This window comes from Pteropus medius, unplaced genomic scaffold (genome assembly GCF_902729225.1).
Source record: "Pteropus medius unplaced genomic scaffold, Ma_sr-lr_union100, whole genome shotgun sequence".
Taxonomy (NCBI): Eukaryota; Metazoa; Chordata; class Mammalia; order Chiroptera; family Pteropodidae; genus Pteropus; species Pteropus medius.
This window is the reverse complement of record NW_024340701.1, coordinates 1,895,709-1,917,534: the sequence shown is the minus strand read 5'-3', so window position 1 is coordinate 1,917,534 and position 21,826 is coordinate 1,895,709. Positions and strand designations below refer to the sequence as shown.

The 21,826-nt window shown below is 41.0% G+C and overlaps 3 protein-coding genes across 8 annotated transcripts in view; 2 read left to right on the top strand and 1 right to left on the bottom strand.

Moving 5' to 3' along the window:
* Positions 1 to 174: 174 nt before the first annotated feature.
* On the bottom strand, positions 175 to 4,525 carry MMACHC (metabolism of cobalamin associated C). Its single transcript, XM_039884570.1, has 4 exons — positions 4,301 to 4,525; positions 2,413 to 2,607; positions 1,476 to 1,628; positions 175 to 1,018 (listed from the first exon to the last, which is right to left on the bottom strand). Exons 1-4 carry the CDS (start codon positions 4,379 to 4,381, stop codon positions 599 to 601), a joined length of 849 nt encoding a protein of 282 aa, XP_039740504.1. The 5' UTR covers positions 4,382 to 4,525; the 3' UTR covers positions 175 to 598.
* CCDC163 (CCDC163 homolog) lies at positions 4,330 to 8,085 on the top strand. 5 transcript variants are annotated; one of them, XM_039884501.1, is made up of 11 exons: positions 4,330 to 4,451; positions 4,997 to 5,157; positions 5,247 to 5,280; positions 5,477 to 5,667; positions 5,779 to 5,860; positions 6,021 to 6,204; positions 6,318 to 6,385; positions 6,682 to 6,749; positions 6,951 to 7,132; positions 7,411 to 7,544; positions 7,794 to 8,085. In XM_039884501.1, exons 2-11 carry the CDS (start codon positions 5,080 to 5,082, stop codon positions 7,844 to 7,846), a joined length of 1,074 nt encoding a protein of 357 aa, XP_039740435.1. In that variant the 5' UTR covers positions 4,330 to 4,451; positions 4,997 to 5,079; the 3' UTR covers positions 7,847 to 8,085. The 5 variants fall into 5 exon arrangements, with proteins under 5 accessions (XP_039740435.1, XP_039740416.1, XP_039740425.1 ...); XM_039884482.1 differs by lacking the exon at positions 4,330 to 4,451 and adding an exon at positions 4,718 to 4,874; XM_039884491.1 differs by lacking the exon at positions 4,330 to 4,451 and adding an exon at positions 4,724 to 4,783.
* Positions 8,086 to 11,051: 2,966 nt separating this feature from the next.
* TESK2 (testis associated actin remodelling kinase 2) overlaps positions 11,052 to 21,826 on the top strand; it is a 107,299-nt gene continuing 96,524 nt past the window's right edge. Inside the window, exon 1 of one of the 2 annotated variants that reach the window (XM_039884423.1) lies at positions 11,052 to 11,400. The gene's annotated coding sequence lies outside the window, so the exon portion shown is untranslated. The remainder of the gene's footprint in view (positions 11,401 to 21,826) is intronic. The other variant, XM_039884414.1, reaches the window with a different exon arrangement.

The window sequence follows — 21,826 nt, the reverse complement described above, 5'->3', positions numbered from 1 at the left end:
GGGGTGGGGAAGTGGGTTCTGCCTGGATCCTTAAAGGTAGGGCAGATTCAGAAATGAAGCTCCTTCAGTGTATCAGTGCCCTTTTAGACACTTGTCTTTATCAGCTACCCCAGCCTATGTATCCCTTGAGCATTCAGACAGACCTGTCAGCAGCAGTACAGGACTCCCAGGATGTATGGCACTCAGTAACAGCTGACATTGTTTACTATGTTAGACACTTTCAGAAATGCTTTACATACATGTATTTAGTATTCACCCCACAACACTGAGGCATTAAACCATTACTAGGGGATGGTTTCCCCTTAGATCCTGTAACAAGTAGCATCTTTGAGCACTACAGAAAAATTTTAAGTCAGTAATTTCATATTCCAAAGAGTGGGGTTTCTAGATCTGGCTTGGTATTTTTTTTTTCTTCTACTGAAATATACTTGACATATCAGTTGCCTTGGTCTTTGATCTCTTATTTTGACTAAGCTCTAAAGCCTTATCTTAATTGAAGATCTCTACTATAACTTACCAAAATATCTAAAATCTCTTGCCAAAGCCAAGTCCTAGCAAGTACCATTGTAAATAGGGATCCCACAGGGGAGGAAAGCTATCAAGGGCCAGGGGATTCAGGTGGTGAGACCGTGGGGCTGAGCCAGTCCCTAGCTCTGCTGGGATTCTGAGGCTTCTTGGGTATGAGTGTGGTAAAGAGAAGCTCGGGGGATGCAGAGCTAGGCTTCTCTGAGGATTGGTCCAAGCCTAACAAGGCCAAGCGTTGGGCAGGTGGAGTGGAAAAATAGGCCTTCTGCTCTTCAGAGTAGCGTTCCTGGGGTGTTATAACATCCCGGTAAGTCCAGTCACGCCAATGGAAATTGAAACCTTCAAGCAGGGTGATTCGGTCAGTTCTTGCTGGTACACAGTCAAGGGGTTTAGTGGGTTGCAGATCTGGCACCTCTGTTCCTGGAAGCAGTACCACCCCACGGATTGCAAACCAGCCCCCAAATCGAGGATGTATGCATACACCTGATATGTGCTGGAGAGAGGGTAAAGAAAAGCAAGGTCATGGATCTCACTGGCACCAAGTTCACCTACCATCACTGCAAACTAGGCTTGTTCACTTATTGGTACTTGACTGACTCCATATGTGAGCCTCTTGTGGCTAGGTTTCCTCATTCCTTCTGGGCAACCCTTTTCATGAATTCACTCTGGCCATAAGGGTTTCTTAAGTTGAGTCTCAACTTCCAGTCTCACCATCTAATCTCTGCTCTGCCCCCTCCATCCTGTAACGGTTTTATGAACAGACTGGGTTCTCTGACCTGATGTGACCCCAGGTAGACTCTAGAAAGCATGTGGGGCAGGACAAACCTTTGTCCTGGATTGTGTCTACAAACTCCTTGACCTATGGGAGGTGGAGGAATGTGGGACCTAGTATCTTGAGGGGCCTTCACCATTTTCTCTTTATCTGTAGTCATTCACACTTGCCCTCTGACCTGGGTCCCCCAAGGATCAGCCTCCACATCCTGTCGTTGGTAGTAGTAAGCAGCCCCTGCCACATGGGCTGCTGTCTGGGCCAGAATCTTGGGGCGCCGGTTGGGGTGTACTTCATAGTCAGCGATGACTTCCATCTGTAGCTCTGGGAGGGTCTGGGATAGAGGACAAAATGGATGCTGCTTTCAGCATAAGAGGAATCTTGACCTTGTCCTAGAGAACCCTAATTTGTGTTAAAGTGGTCCTGTCCTTAGAAGTCACATTTGAAGGGAAAACATGACCTTAAATTTGGGGTGGGGGACTTCAGTGTGACAAAAATTATATTCTGTCCAGGAGGACCCATGTTTGAAGGGAAATACAGTTTTGCTCAGAAACATCCATTTTGAAGGATGACTTGGCTCTCCCCTCCGCAGTCCCAGTGTGGAGTAAGATGGCTCAGCTTTGTGGGGAGCGGGGGGAGAGAGGAGGGAGGGCGGAGAGAGAGAGGGAGAGTGTGAGTGTATGAGTGAGTGTGAGTGAGTGAGTGAGTGTGTGAGTGTGTGTGTGGTGCCAGAATATTTTGTCTTCAAATGGCCCCAAAGTCAGCATAAAGCTTCCAGGTCTAGGGTAAAGACAGGTTGGAGATGCCTGGGGGATGTTGGGCTTATTCTTATTTCACTTGGAGGCCAAGGGAAGTCTGGTTTGAGGTTCAGATAGTTGCCCATCAGTGTAGGGTGAATGAGATTGATGTCAGATCTGGGGACTACTAGAGGAAGGTGGCCAGACCTGGGTTGAGAAGGCAGAATGGGGAGAGGTCACAATGTCAGGCTGGCTTTAGGATATCATCCAACCTGGAAAGTGGCTCCTGGCTCTAGGTAGGTCTAGATCCTGCACTGAGCTTGGAGGAGCTTGAAGCAGTTGTGGGTTTGGAAGCTGGTGGGTTATATGAGCCTTGCTCACCTCTCTAATGCGGCTTAGGTGGTAGGCCACACACTGGTCTACAGGGTCAGTCAGTGGTTGGAGGTGGCAGCTCTGCAGGAAGGGCTTGAGGGCCTGATCAAACATGGCAGGTGTGCTGAGTACCAGGAAGGCCAGGGTGGGTCCTGGTAGAGGCAGGTGGAAGGTCGGAGGCAGGAGTGCATTGTACCATGCCACCTGGAATAGAGAAAATTCATACCTTAGCCTGGCATTCAAGGCTTCATGTATCTCACCCCAGCCTCCATCTCATTAATTCAATCATTGAATTTCTATTGATGCTGTGTGATGTGTGTTTATGGGGGATTTGTCTGCATTTGACAGTTTAGAGAAGCAGAGAACTCATAGACAAAAATTGATTGTACTGTGATTAGTGCAATGACGGGGCTAGATAAAAGTCTTCTTAAATTAGAAAAGGCTTCTTGGATGCTGAGTCTTTAAGGCTAGGAAGGAAGCTGAGAGGCTGATGTGAGGAGGGAGAAGCTGGTGTGTATTCTAAATAGCGGTGACAGCACAAAGACAGGCAAAAAGTACAGGGTATATCTGGAGAATAGAAAATTATCTGATAGAAGTGAAGGGTGTGTAGAAGGGAGCAAAGGGAGAGAAGGCTGGAGAGATCAGTAGGAGTAAGATTGTGACTGGCCTTGAATACCAATTTAAGGAATATGGGTCTAATTTGGTGATAATGCAGGGCCATTTAAGATGTAAACTGACATGATCAGTTTTAGATCAATCTGGCTGCAGTGTGGAGGATGGATAGGAGGCGAATGACAGCAAGGAGGTTATTGCAGTAACTCAAATGAGAAACAGTGGCCTGGACCAGAGCATAGATGGGTTGGATGGAAAGGAATGGATCTGGCAGATTCAGGAGACGGATTCCTAAAGGTTTTGGTGGCTGATTGAATGTGGGGGTAGGGAGGTTGAGAGAAGTAGGAGCCTAGAATGACTGGCAGGGCTGCAGATGGCTGTTTAGTACAATGGCTCCAACTACCCAAGCTTACCTGACCCACCAGGTAGGCGTCCTTACTCTCCCCCATACTTGTTATCCACCACCTCCATACCTGTACTCAAGCTGTTCTTGATATTTGGCATGTACATAACCCTGCTTCCTTCCAATCTATCTTTTCATATAAAGCTCCAAGTCCATTTTTTTTCCCCTGGGAAGTCCTCTCAAACTAGATCCAACCTACTTCTCCCAGCACTGCTATGGGCCATTCAGTGGAAGGGGTGGGAATAGGCGGTCTGTCTTTTAAGCATCAGTCAAAAGGCTCAAGCTGAACTTTAGCTTTGTATCCAAGTATACAGCTCGGTGCAGGGGGCAACGGATAAGGAGGAAATGGGCTTATGTAAACAAGGGTAGGTGGTGGTGCCAGACTTCTCTGTCAATAGGGTGCAGTTTCTATACTCAGCCCAAGGCTGGTGATTGGCAACCACCATGAATTATCCTTGTTGGTGGATGAAACAAACCAGGCAATTATTTGCTTGTTCGACACCAGGGATACCCTTTTCTCCTTAGATGACATAAATCCTAGCCATGCAAACCTTCCAGGTCTTGCCCTTTACTAACTGAGCTTCCAAAGTGACTCTGGCCCCACGGGTCCCTTTCTTCCTGCAAATTATGTAGGTCACAGAACCACAAGGTTACTGGATCATATGGTGTCTCCTATTCATCAAACCGGCATTAGATGCGGGTAAAAGGACACGTGCGCCAGCTCCTCTAACCCAAGCCCCAGTTGACACTCTTTCCCGGTAGTTCAGACGGACATGGGGATAGAGGAACTCGGGAAAGATCACGAGGCTTCCGGGCCTCACGCCTGTAGCACCGAGGCCAATCATACACCTCATCCTAGCAGCGAAGGAGAGAGAAACCAACCTGGAAAGGGTAAACCTCGAACCCAAAAGGGCACAACGTGTCTTCAATCTTCTGTTTCAGCTCTGCGACTTGCGGCTCCATACTGCACGCTACGCGCTGAGCTTGGTGGGGAATGGAGTCTCAGGGGTAACATGGACCGTTAAGTTTCAAGGTAGCTTGGACTTCATTTCCCAAGAACTTCTGGGCTCAGCAGCGAAACGTCTTTGACTCTGCGCGATGCATCTTGGGATAGGTAGTTCATTTGATCCTTAGAAACAACCACTACAGAATTAGAAAGACTCGGTTTCCCGGCAAGTTCCACGGTGGGATTGTGCATGAATGTATCGCCTCCAGGGAAACGTAGTTCGGCAGCCTCCATCGCCGGTTGTCTCCGCGAGAAGCGGACTCAGTTTCCCAAGTGGCGCTGCGGCAGCCAGTCCAAAGTCGTATTTTCCTGGCCCACTGGTGGGTTTGAACCCGGTGGCGGCAGTATAGCTAGCACAGGTTCGGCGTGATGGTGCCGGTGTCTTGTATTTGGGGAGGTCTCGACCAAGATTCGGCACCTTCAACTCCTACCTGATATATGCTTATCAGGGTATCCCGCTTTTCCCTCAGTTCCCTAAGAACGCCTCTCCCCTGACTAGTCCCACAGGCGCAGTTTTGGTTTGATATTGCATCTCTACCCTTATTTTCCCCTCTTTCGATCTCACGTTGTAGCCTCTCCTGGGCTGTGCATCGGTTGTCTCGGCTGGAAGAGCAAGGACACAAGACGCCTGGGAGCCAGACCCCTGCCGCAAGTTATGAGGAGGAGCCTGAGCTGGTCTGAGCAGCTCGACGCACTTCTCAATGCTACGGATGGAAATATGGCCAGGATTAAGGTAAGGGGACGCATGAAGGCTCCCGTTTTGGGAATGTGGGATAAACGACTCAGAAAGATCTCATTGACATATACTTGTTTCTTCTGTAGCAGCGGTTGTTTCCCCTTGGCGTCTCTTCTGCAGGTAAGTGTTGTCGGTTTTCCTACCCGCGGCACCGCCCCCTCTCCCGCCCCATCCCCGTCTTTTCTCTTTCCAGGATCTTCCTTTTCCAGTGCCTATACCATCCACTGTTCCTTCCAAGTGTCCAACTAGTTCTTTTCCTGAAAAAACATCGGTTTTCTCCCCACAGAGGTCTTGCACTTGTCCCTTATTCCCTTAGCAGGAGACCTGACTGGGACCTGGATTTCCCCTCATCACTTGCCTCCGCAGTCAGGAGTCCAAGCTCAACAGCCTTGGGCTCTAGAGACTCCCACTGTCCCAGAGAGGCTGAGCTGGGCTGAGGCCTATAGCACATCTTCTCTCTGGGATGAAGTTACTATTCTCAGATCCCAGCTTCGATCCCAGGCCCAGGTGAGGCTTGAGATCCTAGGCATGTATGTGTAGTGTTTGTGTGAGATGAGGGTACTGGAGGTTGAGGAAGTCCCTTTACACAGTAGCTCATGTGGTTTTCTGCCTGGGTAGGTGATTGGGGCACTAAAGCAGGCTGTGCAGGGCCTGCTGGAAGAGCGAGAGCAGCAGAAGTACCAGATCTATGCCCTGGAAGGTATCTGGCCAGTTCTTTTCTTCATACACACAGCTTCATGTATGCACACAATTTTGTTGCACATTTATGTGTTGCACTTATGTCTTGATTCTCAAGTGGAGTCTCTAGGTTCATGTGTGAAGCCCTTAGAGAGGCTGACCCCCAACTTGTCCCATTATAGCATCACTAAGGTTGCTGCAGGGGGGCCCAGAGCAGAGGGCTCTTCTAGAGCAACGCTTGGAGGGGCTGAGAAGGGAACTGCAGGGCCTTCGAGGCCAGGTGCAGGAACAGGCCCAAGCCCAAATACAAACAGGACCACGAAAGTGCAGTGCTGCCAGTGGCCTTCACCTAGAGCTGCAGAATGAGTAAGTGATGGGCAAGACCTCTCCTTCTTCAGGCCTTTGAACTTCTGGTACTCTGGTAGCCTTCTGTGGGCTTGTTGATTGACTTTAGAATGACACTCCTGTCATCCCTGCAGGCGACAACTGCTTTGGGAGGAGTCAGAGATTCTGAGGGAGGAACTGAAGTTGCTGCGGGACCAGCTAAGTGAGTAAAAGATTAGGGGGGAGGGTATGAGTTCACCTGTCTCTTTTTCTGGAAAGCCTTCTTGTTCTTCCAATAAGTGGCCATGGTTCTGACTGCTTGAGCTACTCAGAAGTCTGGCTAAGTATTTTGTCTTACCTCTAAAGGTGTGAGTCTACTTTCCCCAGCCAGCTTGGAATCTTCCTATCAGCTGGGCCAGAATGCCTCTCTCATTTTTCAGCACAATACTGGGCACAGGGCAGGGAGGGGGAAGGAAAGAAGCTGGAGAAGAGCATTTTTACATTTTCTTTCATTTGCAGGCCAGCACCAGGAGCTGCTGCTGAAACATATGGCAGAGGGGCGGCAAGCTCAGACCCGCAGCTGGAAAGTAAGACCAGGATTTGAGCTATGTCTTCATATCCTATGGAGGCCCCTTCCTTTCTGTCTGCCCTGTTCTGCAGGCAGGCCAGGGTACTCTCTCCCATTCCTATCTATTTTCTCTTCCCTCTGATGATTCAATGTCCCTCCAAAGCTCTTCTTCCCAAGGCCTCTGCTCCAGGCCTTGAGAATCTGTCCTTGCCTACTCGAGGATTCTAAGTGTGCTGAAGAGGCCAATCCTGGAGAGGGAGGATTCTCTTGGAGAGGGAGAGGTTTGGTTCTACCTGAGACCTTGGTATGGCAGATGTTGGACCAACTGCAGAGTGTCCAGGAGAGCAAGGAGGCTACCAGAACAGAGGCCCAGGATGCCCAGCGGGAGCATGACCTTTTCAGGTTAGGGGGTATGGGTGCCTGTGGCAGTGGAAGGGATTTGTTTCACAGAGGCCAGGTATTGGGGACCAGAGTTCAGCTATCCTAGATATGATCTGGATCAGTAGGGGCAGTGTGAGTGTCTGGGTTATAGCCCGTAAGGGCAGTACTGGGCATTCTTTACTTGATACAGTGTTACTGAGGTATCTTTATGTCTGGAGAATAAAGGGAGGAGTCCTGGCCTCAGGAAGGAGGACAATTCTGAGCTCCATTTTTGCCCCTGATTCTGTTTTCCTTTGCAGGACCTCCATTCACGTCCTCCAATCTAAGCTGCCCCAGGGTGCCACCTTCGCCATGTCTCTTTCTTCATCTAGCTCTGAAGTCAGTCTTCTGGACAGTAACAGTAGCTGGGAACTTTTAAGGAAGCTAGATGGAGGTAAGGGCAGGGATCCCAGTTCTGGGCTAGGCTGAATCTCTGAATGGTGCTCAAATGCCAGGTGCCTGATTTTTTGGCACTGGGTAGGATGGAGTCTCTGCTTCTTTCTTTGCAAATCAATCGACCTCCGTTGCTACTTATTCCAAGTCAGGCCTGTATGTCCCTCCACATCAGAAAGGCCCAGGGCCTAGTTCTATGTGTATAACAGTGTTTGCTGATGGTTTTTTTCTCCTCTTTCTCTCTTCTTAGGTCTCCAGAAGAGCACCCTTTCTAACATGGAATACAGCAGCTTTCAGCTCTAGGCCCAGAACCTTGAGCAGGAGGGCCTGTCCTTTGAGGGCCCCAAGATACTCCTGGGTGACCTGTAAGGACTTGTAACAGTAGTGGGATGAAGTCTTCTTTGCTCACCTTTCCATCCAAGGCCCAGGTTCTGGGCCCGTGCTGCTCCCTCTTGATCTAGCTGGTATATGCCCTCCCTACTGAGGCTTGTTACTACTTGCCCATCCCTGCCCACTAACTGCAGTAAAACGGTTTAACTCTCCTTAGTGTGTTTTCTGTGAATCAGCACCCACATGGGATAGACAGCTGTACCTTTTCTTTCTCCTATAACATGACTGCTTCCTGCTACCTCTCTCTCTGAAACCCATGTTCATAGACATTTTTGGTTGTACCTTCTAAGTTCAAGCCCTATGCTCAGTGGAACTTGCAAAGAGGTGGGAGTTCCCATTCTGGTGAGTAGAATGAGGTAGCACAATGCTCTGGGATAGTACTGCTGTGCGGATGCAGGGAGTATGAGACATTGTGGTGGGCTCTGGACTTGGGCAATAGGAGGCTTCCTCTCCTCATGTTATAGTTTCTGCTCTTGAGGCTCACTCCAGCCCTTCCACACGTCATCCTCAACAGTCCTGAAACAAATTTATGATTCAATACTTATTCCTACTAGGAATGATGCACTCTGATATTTCCTGTTATATTTTAAAAATGTCTGTGGCTATTGGTTTTGATCTTTCCACCATTTGGTTGCTCTCTGGAAAATATATTTTCCTAAGTAGACTAAGGCAAGCTTTACCGTCTTCGTACCTGGGCTTTGTATTCTAGATAGTGCAGTCTAGGATTTCCTTGGTAGCAACATCATCTCAGGTCTAATGAAGTTTCTTCCACTTCTAAATATAGCCAAAAGATAATGCCGTTCATCCACCAAGTGGATGTTTATTGAGCATAATACATACCAGTCCTGGTATCTTGAATGGGGTACATTCAAGGCCTTAACCTAACTAGCAGACAAGTCAGAAGAGTGGGCCTTTGACACCTGAACAGCTATAAGGCAATCCTTGGTTCTTTCCTCTTAGCATTAGGGAGATTGCTGAAAGTGGAATGGTAGAGATTAGACTTGGATCAAACAGAACCCGAAAAACAAAAACGAAAACTTTCCATCAAGGCTCATCTTCCTGCTGAACCTGGTGAAAGGAACCCCTGTCTTTTACATCTTTTACTGGACAGGTGATACTTCTGGCATGTTGGCATTATTCAATTCTACTTGCTACCAGTGCCCTACTTATTTATCAACTATTTTGCATCAAGCTCTGTTGGAGACAGGTTTGCAAGAGAGCCAGAGCTCTAACAGCAGAAACATTAGCTATGTGGAACAATTGTATCTGAACTGTCACCAGGTGGCAGCACATGACTTACTGCCAGAAGAATGACACAGAAAAGGCTTTGGGCGGAGGGGACTTGGCTAGGGTAATCTCTTTTCTTCCTTCAGAGATAATGTGAGCTATTAATGAATCTTCCTAAAACAGTGTCCTGTTAAGGCTACTCTCTTACTCAAGAAACTTTGATAGTTGTCACAGCATAAAAAAGAAAGGACAAATTTGATATTGAAGCTCAACTCACATTTAACCTCTCTTTTCATTCTTATCTCCTACCACACATCTTTCTTAAACTGTATTGCCACCAGGAATGCACACCACCTATACTCCAACCACAGTAGTCCCCCCTTATCCATGGAGAATATGTTCCAAGACTCAAGTGGATGCCTGAAACCACAGATAGTATTGAACCCTATATATACTATGTTTCTTCTTATACATACCCATAATAAAGTTTACTGTGCCTAACTTATAAATTAGGCACAGTAAGAGATTAACAACTAATAATAAAATAGAACAATTTCGATAATACACTGCAATAAAAGTTATATGAATATGGTCACTCTCAAAATACCTTATTGTACTGTAGTCACCCTTGTGACATGAGATGATAAAATGCCTATGTGAAGAGATGAAGTGAGATGAATGAGACATTTAAGGGTTACTTGAATGCAAGCACTATAATATGAGGACAGTTGATCTCATAACCAAGATGGCTACTAAGTGACTAACTGGCAGGTAGGTAGCTTATATAGCAGAGATACACTGGACGAAAGGATGATTCATGTCCCAGGAGGGATGGAGCAGGAACATGTGAGATTTTATCATGCTACTCAGAATGGCTGCAATTTAAAATTATTATTTATTTCTAGAATTTTCCATTTAATATTTTCGGACCACAGTTAACCAAAAGTAGTTGAAACAACTGAACCTGAGGATAAGGGTGGACTACTCTATTCAGATCCCACTCATTTGTCAAGACCCTTGACAGCAGGTGTAGGAGACAAGTTTAAATATGTAGGAAAGGGTGATCTCTAATCCCAGAGAATGCTGGTGCAGGCAGGTCCATATTCCACTGTTCCTTTGCCCGCTCTTGCCCTAGAAGCCCTAGTCCTGTTCCAGTTCGCTCAGGCATGAAATTATGAGGAAACATGTGCCTGTTGAACAGTTGAATAGGATTTTTATTTTCTACCCAGCTCTTTAAAATTCCTCAGTTTTCAAGACAGCTCAAGTGTTAACTCCTCCAAGAAGCCTTCACTGAAACTAATCTTAGTTTAGAAGAATCGCTCCCTCAGCGTTTTGTTTAACCTTACCCTGTGCTGTTACTATCTCAAGTCGGTAATACAGTAATTGTTTATGTATCAGTTTTCCCCTACACTATACTGAGATCCTGCAGGACGCTGCGTTCATATGACTTTTTCTTAAACAGAGACAATCCTTTCTCAGCTATACCTTCACCAACCCAAAAGCCGCGCGAATCTAATCCATTTTCTATTGGCTTAGTCAATTACCAATCGCTTACATGTTTGGAATTTTGATTGGCTCATTTTGTGTTTACTGTCCCGCCCTCTGCGAGGCTCCTGGACTTGGGTCTTCCCCAGGTGTACTCCCTCTGCCTTGGTTCCGCCTTTCCAACATACTGCTGCTTCTGTTTTTACCTCCACTTCCTTCCTATTGGTTCCCTGCATCCTCCCGAGTTGGCGCCTAGGGCTGTTGATTGGCTTTTCTTGACGCCCATTGTGGCCAACCTCATACCACGTGGCGTTCCTGACGCTAATTGGGTAACTTCTCTAGCTCGTATATCAAGGATTGACTATTGATTGGCTGCTGTGAGGGGCGTGCTCACTCGGAGCCCCGCCCCCAGCTCCTCCGACCGGCTGGGCAGGCGTTTCAGTCGCTGGCGGCCGGGGAGCCCAGCGGCTGTTCTAGCTGTCCTCTCTGGCTCGCTGGCCAGAGCATCCCCTTGGCCCCGCTAAACAGGCGCGGGGGAGTGGCCCCGACTGCGGGGCCATGGCAGTAGCCTTCTCGTCCGCCTCCGCCACTAGCTCCGCGGAAACGCCGGCTTCTGCGCGAGAGATCCCCCAGCGCCTCCGCAGGCTAAGAGCCGCTGCCGCCTCCGAGCTGTGAGGGCTACTATGCTCCCTTTTGCCGCCGCTTCCCCCTCCCGCTCGTGCAGGTACCCCTCTGGCTGCTCAGTCCCGCCTCAGGTAACGCCAAGGGAGCGCGTGGAGCACAAATCCGGGGCACCCTGGCCCGCGCGTGCGGCTGCTATACTCGTCTCGGCTTTGGAGCACTGGCGCTCGAGTTTCTTGGTGCTGTCAGGACCTGGTCACTTCCCAGTGGCGCTCCTCTCAGTGGCTGGGGACACTCCTCGAACCTTTCTCCTTACTTTTTCATTTCCCTCAGGGACCTCCTTCCCCCAACTTCCCGCCTCAGAGGCCGGGAACCCATTAGAAGTTCCTTCATATCAGGGACCTCTGGTCCCTTACTCCTCTTAGGGACTTTCCTCACTTCAGAGACTCAGAAATCCTTCATTTTCTTGGAGAACTGTTTATGAGACCTCTAACTCTTTACTGAGAGCCTCCCTCGTCTCAGTATACCCTCCTCCTTCAGAGATCTGGATTCCTTTGCCTTATTTCCCTCTAGCATACTCTTCGCTCGAAAATATTCACTTCTCCCCTCAAAAGATACTTCCCTCCCCTCAGACACTATTGTCTTCCTCTCTTTTTTTCTCCCCTGTCATCATCCCTTTTCTCCTCATCTTTTTTTCCCTCCTCTGCCTTTTACGTTGAAGATTCTGGACTAAGCCTGTTTTCAGATTTAGCTAGAAATGAAACTCCGGTTTTTCTGATTTAAAAACCTTTCAATTTATACCTCTGAGAAAACCTTGCTGGAAGATTTGGACTTTATTCTGTAGGTATGGGGAGCCATTGCAGGTTTTGTAAGCAGGAGTTTGGTATCATTGATTATCTCTGGTGAAAACCGGAGAAAGAATTGGAAGTAAAGACAGTGTGGTGGCAGAAAGCCTAGGTAGGCAGGAAACTAGTGTGCTAATCCAGATTAAAGGGAATGAACTAGAATGGTGGTAGAAAAATGAAGAGAATAGCATGCAATTCCATGAGGTTTCAAAATAGAGTTGTGAGAATTGGTGAGAATTTTCTGACTCTGCTGATAGGATAGATTGATAGTGTAAATTGAAATAGGGAACATAAAGAAGCAGTTGTGAGGGAAAATAATGAATTTGGTTTTGGAAAGTTTATTTTGAGATGGTTTTCAGATATTACTGTGGGTAGCTGGAAATTTTGGTCTGAAAATTGGTTAGAAGATTAGAACTGAATATGTAAATTTGAGGGATCAGCAGAGAATATTTGGGGGATATTTGAAGCCTTAGTATGGATATAATACTAAAAGAAGAGCTATGGACATCATTGTTTGAAGGGTAATAGATATTGAGAAAGAGGTTAAAGAAATGGGACAGAAACTAGAACAGAATGGCATTATAATAGCCAAAGGAAGAAAGAGTTTCACGAAGGACGAGGGTAGCCATCAATGTCAGGTGCTCCAGAAATCAAGTAGAATGAAGATTTAGAAGAAACCATTGAATTTCGCAATTAGGAGATTACTTGTTTCCTTTGAAAGATACTTTAGATGGTCTAATGGTAGCAGTGATGGCAGTAGTCAGATCATGATAGATTGAGGAGTAAATGGTAGGCAGTGAGTAAAACTACTCTTTTAACAAGTGAGGTTGTGAAGGAGAGCTGCTGAGTAGCAAAAAATCTTTATTGAGAATATATTATATGCCAGATATCATAAAGATGCTTTGTAAATCACAACAGCCTTGTGATTTAGGTATCAGCATCCCTATTTTCCAGCGGACTATAGGCAAAAATTTGAACGAAGGTCTGTCTAGCTCTGAAACCTATGGTACATATGCCTTTTTTTTTTTTTTTTAAGTGTGGGTGAAACAGTTTCGTAAGTTGAGAGGAAATTTTACCTAGCAAATATGTTGGGCATTTCATTCTTTGACACCAAATGATAGAAGTCAAGATGGTTAATGATATGAAAGAAGGTAAGAAGATGAAGGAGTTTCACAGATGGCCTTATTTTTTTGATGTGATCAGTTATCTGTGAAGTCAATTATCTTTGGAGACTGAAGAAACTATGGTGAGTTTCTGATTTGAGTATTATGATTATGATCATGGAAATCTTCAATGTTTTCATCAAAATGAAATAGGAATGGATTAAGGAGTTAAAAAAAGATTGCTGACCACGTTAAAATTAGAAATAATATATTTGTAATAGGGCATAGGAAATAAGAAGACAAACAGAAATGTGATTGAAGACAGATTTTCTAAGAAATACAGAATGAGAAAGCTGAGAGTTTAATATTTCAAGGTAAAAACAAAAAAACAGAATGTAACTGTCTCAGTGCTGTTGAAGGGGAATGGAGGTATAGGTTATTGAAGTAGTGGGAGGTTAAGGAGCTATGAAGTATGTTGAATATGTCATCAGTATGGATGTCATAGTTGCCTAGTATAAAAGTGGGAAATGGAACAAGATATACTGGATCCTATAGGCAGGGCTGCTCAGGATTGAGTTGGAGTTTCCTTGGCACTTCTTAGGAAGTAGTACTAGGTGGTACAGGTGTTTGTGTGTGAATTAATGCCAAGATCCTCAGATACTTGGTGTCCTGGATGTATGATGTATTAGTCTCTCATACAGATGTATATTCAGAATGGTCTTGAATAAATCTTTTGGCATATGATTAGACTATTTAATTCTGTTTAAAAATCTATGTGTTGGAAGGCTAGGCTAGGGACTCTCCACCCAAGTATCCTCAATAACATTTTGTACTTATATTAATTATAAACAGAAAATTATATATTTATGTGTACTCCTTCCTTATCTTTCGAGTAGGAAGCTGACTTGTTTTAATGCTTTTTTCCCTATGTGAAAGTGTTTATCGATGTTCTTAATGTCTTATACTTCATGAAAGTGTTGAGAGACATATTCTTAGTGTCATACACTTTATTGTTCTGCAGAATGAATGTTGTTTTGGAATTTGAAACCTGTGACAAGGGATTTTATAAGAATTTCATCTCCTTCCAATAAATGAAGCCCAATCATTACATTGTATAGTGCGGGCGGGTGATAGTGAATGTTTTGGACCAACAATGAATAATATACTATTTTCCAAGTCATCATATGGAGGTGACTTCAGTGTGGTCTCACTTTGCCTATAGTATTATTTTTGCTGAGAATTGTTGTTTCAGAGAAAAGCCTCTTATAATAATTTTTAAGTCTTTCATTCCTGAAAATTTCAGAAAGTATGATACAAAGAAAAGCAATGGAAGTCTTAACTAATAAACTTATTATCAGCTAAATGTTTGTAGGCAGATTTCTTGTCTTCTGTGAGCTTTTTAAAAAAATTTAATCTTTGAATAGGTAATGAATTCAAATGACTAAGTATTTGCATATGTATGTTTTATATAAAGAGTGGAAGTCTCACTCCTATGCCTATCCCCCATCCACCTAGTTCCATGCCCCCTCCCAACCACCTTTATTAGTTTCTTTATATACCTTCAGACTTTCTTTAGGCAAATACTTATAAATATGAATATATAATCTTATTTTCCCACTTTTCATGCAAGAGTTAGCCCATGGTTCCCCATTGTTCTGCACTTTCTTACTCCCTCACTCTTACTGCTTTTTCACTTACTACTATATCTTGGAAACCTTTCCAGATCAGTATATAGAGAGCTTCTGCTTTCTTTCTTTTATTTAAATACTTGAGTAGTATTCAGTTGAATTGATGTATCATGATTTAACTATTTCCTTATTGTTAGACATTTGTGTTGCTTTCAGTCTTTTGATATTATAAGCAATTCTATAATGAAGACCTTTGAACACATGTCATTTTTACATGTATGCAAGGGTATTTATGGGATAAATTTCCAGAAAGTGGGATTTCTAAGTCAAAGGATACATGCATTTGTAACTATGAAATATATTGCCAAATAGCTTTCCTTTGTTGGATTGTTTCAATATACATTGCCTGTTAACTTACCAACATTAGCTAATGTTTATTTGGTGCTTACGATGTGCCAGATACATATGTGCTTTATAAACATTACCTTGTTTAATCTTAATAACATCCTTTTGAGGTAGGTACTATTATTATCTCCATTTTTCAGGTGAATAATTGGTGAATAGGAAATTTAAGTGACTTGTTGAAATCATGCAGCTACCAGGGCAGAATTTCAAACTAAGCGCTTGGGCTCCATAATCAGTGTTGTTAATATTATGCTTTGATGTTGTCAAACTTGATTTTTAGCCAGTCTGTTAGAGAAAAATGATACCTTAGAGTAATTAAAAAAATATATATGTTAAGGTTTAGCCTCTCTTTATATTGTTTGAGTCACTCATAATTCCTTTTCTGTAAACTCCCTGTTTAAATTCTTTACCTATTTTTCTGTTGGGTCATAGGTCTCTCCTATTGATTTCTAGGTCTCTCTCTTTATATATGATGTACAAATATCACATATAAGAGAATTTTTTTGTCTGTGGTATATATTGCAAATATTGTCCCATTTTGATATTTGTCTGCTCTCTTTTTTTATTCCTATGCAGAAAATTTAGATTTTTTTTTTTTTTTTTAGATTTTTTTATATAGACAAACTTCTCAATATTTTCCTTTATGGCTTTTGGATTTTGAGTCATAGTTAGAAAGACCTTTTCCATTTCAGTCCTTAGTTTTTTAATCTATCCCATGGGAGAGAGCAAGAAAACAAAATTACTGTGAAGGTCAAAGTGCTTTGTCAACTGTAAACTGTAAATCATTATACAAATGAAATATGGTGTTATTTATTAATTTGTCATTTGTTGTTGGATAGAGGCTGTCATCTCTTCTGTATTAAATGTAGTAGAATGACATAATTTTTTTTCTGCAGTGTGAGAAACCAGGGTGGTATTGATCTTTGGTCAGTATTTTCCTTAGACAATTTGCATGGGATCTTTTTGAAAAGTAGGTACCGTGGAAATTCTCAGATATTTTGCATACTTTAGTCTTGTTTTTATTTATGCTTTAGTCTTATTGTTCTTTGTATTAGGTATATTAGAATCTGACTAAAAGTACTCAAAAATTGTTTTGCTCTCACATTGGTTATTGTTCAAAATATGCACATTATTTACTTTGGGTATTGTATTCCTACTGATAGGCAGAAATTTGCTATTTGGGGGTACCCCTCATGTTTTTTCTTGTGTGTGTGTGTGTGTGTGTGTGTGTGTGTGATTATAAACTTAATGCATGTTGATTAATGAAGAATTGGGAAACAGATGATTTTATTTTATATGAGAAATATTTGTTTATTAAAAGCACATTATGAGATAGAAGACAGGTCAAGCCTAAAACTGGCTAGTCACGTGGAAATGAGGTTATGTACTCCTAAGGATGGGATGTGGGTTACAGCCTGGGAAGATGGAAGCTGTAACCCCAGGGGAGGGAGAGATCTGCGTTATATTTGAGGGCCGGAAAGAGATGATTTTAAAGGAGAAAATATAATTATTCAAATCTTCCCAAGATTCAAAGAATTAATAGTCATTGTTAACATTTTGAACTATAGCTTCTCAGAATTATTTTTGTGTATGTGTCTGTATTGTCATCACCATCTCTCTAGGGCCTGGCCCCTAGTAGGTGCTAAATAAATATTCACTGACTGAATGAAAGAATGAATGTTTTTACATGGAATGTATGGAATCTCAATGTCCTATTTTCTTTTTTCTCCACTGTAAATTTTGATTCATATAGTAGTATTAAAATTTGTATACCACATTTCATTTGGTAGTAAGTTCAAGTCTAAGCCCTCACGGAGCTCATAGTCCAGTGAAAGAGATAGATAAGCAACAATTAAAATATTGTGTGATAACTGTAATAACAGAGATTTATACAGGGCATTACCAAAGCACAGAAAAAGGAGATTGAGGGGTCAGAGAACACTTCCCGCATGAGATGATTACTGGGAGAACGATGTAGAAATAGAAATGGTCAGGAAGAACATACTAGTATGGTGCCAGATGGGTACTAGACTTATACAGTGTTTGCTTTGTAAGGTATATAAATGTCTAATCACTATGTTGTACACTTGAAACTAATATAATATTGTATATCAATTGTCCATTGAAAATATAAATTTTAAAAAAGAGCGCACCAGGGAGAAAGAATACTACATGCATACGCATTGAAGTGTGAGCAGGGCTTTACAAACAGTTCTCTATGTTTAGAGTAGATTGTGTCTGTGGGTAAAGGAATATAGATAGATGAGGCTGGAGATGTGGATAGAGGCCAAATAAGAAAGCTTTTGTGTCACACATGAGGAGTTCTCAAAAGTTACTTGCCTTGGAGAATAGATTGGAAGAGATGTGAGAGTGGAGATAGGAAGACCAAGAAGACATTGAGTAAAACAGCTGGCAAGAGGTGAACATCACTTAAGCTGAGATAGGAAGGAAGGCTACATTTGATAGGTAGATTAAGTCTGGGGGATAATGATTAGGCCAGTTTTAGTAGAGCAAAGTCTTTGAATGCAAAACTAAAGAATTTTATATGCAACAAATGTCTCTGGGGATTTTTAATTGTCATGTGTGTTATGTGAACTGTTAGAGGTTATAATTTCCTTCCTCCTGGCTAGTCTGAAATGATGTTGAAATCTTTCATGCCTATGAAATAGTAGAAATATCAAAGACAATTAATTGTATTTAAACAGGAGTGAAATTTTGAACTGAAAGATGACCCTTTATTTGAAAAGAAATATATTTATATAGTAAAGACCCATGAAAATAGGCATTGTGTGAAAATACCTTTTTAAATAGTTACATGTCTCTTTGGATTCTGGCATGGTAAACCTCTGGTTTTGTTGAGACTTCACAACAAGTTTAAGTAAATAACATTAAAAGCTCTGTTAAAGCTTTAATAATTATATTAGTAAATACATTTTTAACTGGAACTGGAATTTTTTTCTGAACTTAGAAAATACTTCAAGGAAGCAAACTCTTATCAGAAGGTTAAAGAACTGCCAGGTAATATGCTGCGGTTAATGTGAATTCAGTTTAATAACTACATCTTTTATATTTGTATTTCTGTATATTCATAATTGAATGTTTTAAGAAACTCAGTTTCATTATACATTGATTGTGAAATTATGTGCACTTTGCTACACTTACATTGATAAATTGATATTTTGTTTTATAATTATAGAAGCAATATAATATTACAGAACGTTCAGAATAAGAGTCAAGAATAAGTCATAATCCTTTCACCTCAAAATAACTTTGGTATAATTCCTTTATTTTTTTTCACTTTGGTATAATTCTTTTATGTTTTTTCCAGTGCATACATTTATATAATTATAAATTATAAGTTTTACATTCTTTTCCTCACTCTTTTTCCATTAACAGATATTATAAATTTTATTCCTTGTAGTCTAAGCTACTGTTTTGGAAGGAATAAAAGGATTTTTTTTAGTTTCAACCTTTTTATCTTCATTTTTTAAACAAAATTAATACATGATCATTATAAAAAATAACTTTACAGAAATGTATTCCATCCATGAAAAATGAGTGCCTCTTATAATCACCTCTTCCAAAAGATGACAGTTTAGTGTACTACATGTATTCCTCTTAATTATTTTCTAGGCATATATTAATGTTTGCCATTATTTAAAAAAAGATTGCACTATACATCCTATTTTGCAACTTGCTATTGTCATAGTGAAATTTGGACATTTTTTTCATGTTAGTATGTATCGAATTTATTTCATTCTTTTAATGACTATATTAATATTAAATTTTATGGATGTACTACAATTTATTTAACCTATCCCTATTGATGGATGGACATTAGGTTTGTCTCTAGTTTTTTCTGTTACTGACAGCATGTAAGTTAATATTCTTGTGTACTAATGGTAACTGTCACTTTTAATAGCTATAAAATATTCCCTTTAGTGGAAATGATACATTTGAGAAAGATTGAATAAAAAATATTTTTGTGAATATTTTTTGATAATACTTCATGTTATTAATTTTGTTTTCTCTTTTATTAAATTTCTTCTTCGATCTTTGTAATGTAAACTATAGAACAGCCTGCCCTTACCCTAGGAACCTAATTTTCTCTTCTTGGTTGCTTTCTTTCCCACAGTGTCTGAAATAGCCTTCTAATGCACTTTATCAGAAAAAGAAGTGAGTTGTTTGTCTAACCTAAGCGATCATGTTCAGGTCTTCTTAAAATCAAATAGGAAAATTTATCAAAAGAGATATTATCCTGAAAATTCATACATTCCCCTAATATTTTAGTATTTAAGCTGATTTGAAGGGGTCCAATATCAGTTTATCTAGTGTCGTTTCATATTCCAGCATACAAAGTTATAGATGCATTTAGTATACTTAAAAGATCAGAAACTATGTTTTTTATATACAGATTATGGGAAAAAATAGTCCTACTCAATTCTGTCCTTGTTAGATGATATATATATATATATATACTGTGTACAGTTTTTGCTGTTTTGTTTTAGTGGGGCTTTGACATATTTGGAGGGCAATTAAGGATAAACTTTAAAGAAGGTAACCAAGAAGATCTTGATGCCACGTTCCATGGGAAACCTGAAAGACTTGTATATATTCGCCCCGGGGAGGACTTGGTAACTGAAAAGCTATCATAAAGAAGAAAAAAAACAGACTTAATTTGTCTGTACACTTGCAACATCCAGAACTAGGATTAAAGGTGGGTTGGGGGAGGGAGAGGAAAGGGAACTCATATTGGTTTTTGTGTGTCAGGCACCCTTCCTGGTGCTTCATGTATGCCTTTTTATCTTTTGATTCTTAGTATGTTCTCATTTAAACGTATATACGTGATATAGTTAATATTTATCTATTTTATAGGTAAAGGGAGAAGTTAAGTAACATGCCCAAGATTATTCAGTGACTAAGTTGGAATTAGAATTTTTTAAACTTGTCCTCCTTAATTTTATTCACATATATTTTAAATAATATATAGCAACATATTTTAGAAAAACTACTTTTTCCCTGTTCTCATTTCATGAAATTTTATCCATCTTTATATATGTTTTCAATCTCAATATCTTCATCATCGCTATGTCTTTTTTGAATTATCTTGCACAGTTAGCCATGGTATGTCCTCTGCTATAAGCTGTTTGAGATACAGCATTTTTTGAATATGTATATGCTGCTTCATTAGAAATTTTATTCCAAGCAACAAGTACTTATTCACACAACATAAGATCAATTTGTTGTTTTCATTTCTGGTGTTGGTGTTTGTGATTTCTATGCTGTATTCATTTGCTGGATTTTTTTTATTGACAAAAGTTTATCACATTTTGTTTCTGAAAAGACTTTTTTTATTATGAGAAATGTAATGAACATCTATTTACATATTACCCATATATAACAATAACATTTTGTAAAATTTGCTACATATTTTTTCTGACATATTTTAATGCAAATACACATTTCATCTCTATTTCTATGTGCATCTCCAAAAATAAGACTTATACAATCTTAATATCATTATCACACTTAATAAAATCAATAATAATTTTCTACTATTATCTAATAGTAATCCTTATTAAAATTTCCCCAGTTATGTTTTATAAAACTATTTTGTTCAAATCAAGGTTCAATCAAGTATCATTATTGTATTTAGTTGTTGTAACTCTTTTTTAAAAAAAATTTAATTAGTTTCAAGTATATAGCACATCAGTCAGATATCTGTATAGTTCGTAAAACGGTCCCCCCAATTGCTCCCTCCCTCCCCCTAGCCAACATATTAATGCTAATTGCATTCCCTATGTCATAGTACCCATCCCCGTGAGCATCCATCAGCTACTAATTTGTACTTTTTAGCCTTCCTTTTGTTCTCCTAGTCCTACTCCTCCCTCTGTGTGCATCATCAAATTGTGAGTCTGTTTTTAATTAGTTTGTTCTTTTTATTCCTTAGATTCCTCATATAAGTGAAATCATATAGTGTTTAACTTTCTCTGTCTGACTTAAATACCTTCTAGGTCCATCAAAACAATATCTTTTCCATTCCCTTCCTTTTAGTCTATGTGTGTCTTTTAATCTGAAGTGAGTCTCTTACAGGCAACATGTAGGGGTCTTGTTTTCCTTTTCATTCATTCACTCTATCTTTTAGTTGGAGCACTTAATTCTTTTCCATTTGAGGTACTCATTGATAGGAATGTAGTTTTACCATTCTTTATTCCTGTTTTTGATACATGTTTTTTCTTCTTAAAGAAGTCCCTCCAACATTTCCTATAATACTGGCTTGGTGGTGATAAATTCCTTTAGCTTATTTTTTGTCTGGGAAGCTCTTTATCTATCCTTTAACTCTAAATGATAGCTTTGCTGGATAAATTATCCTTGTTTGTAGATCCTGGATCTTCATCCTATCAAATATTTTTTGCCAAGCCCTTCTGTCCTTCGCAGTTTCTTTTGAGAAATCAATCAGCTGCCAGTCTTTTGGGTTTTCCCTTATAAGTAACTATCTGTTTTTTTCTTGGTGCTTTTCAATATTCTTTCTTTGTATTTAACCTTTGGCATTTTATATGATGTGTCTTGGTGTGGGCC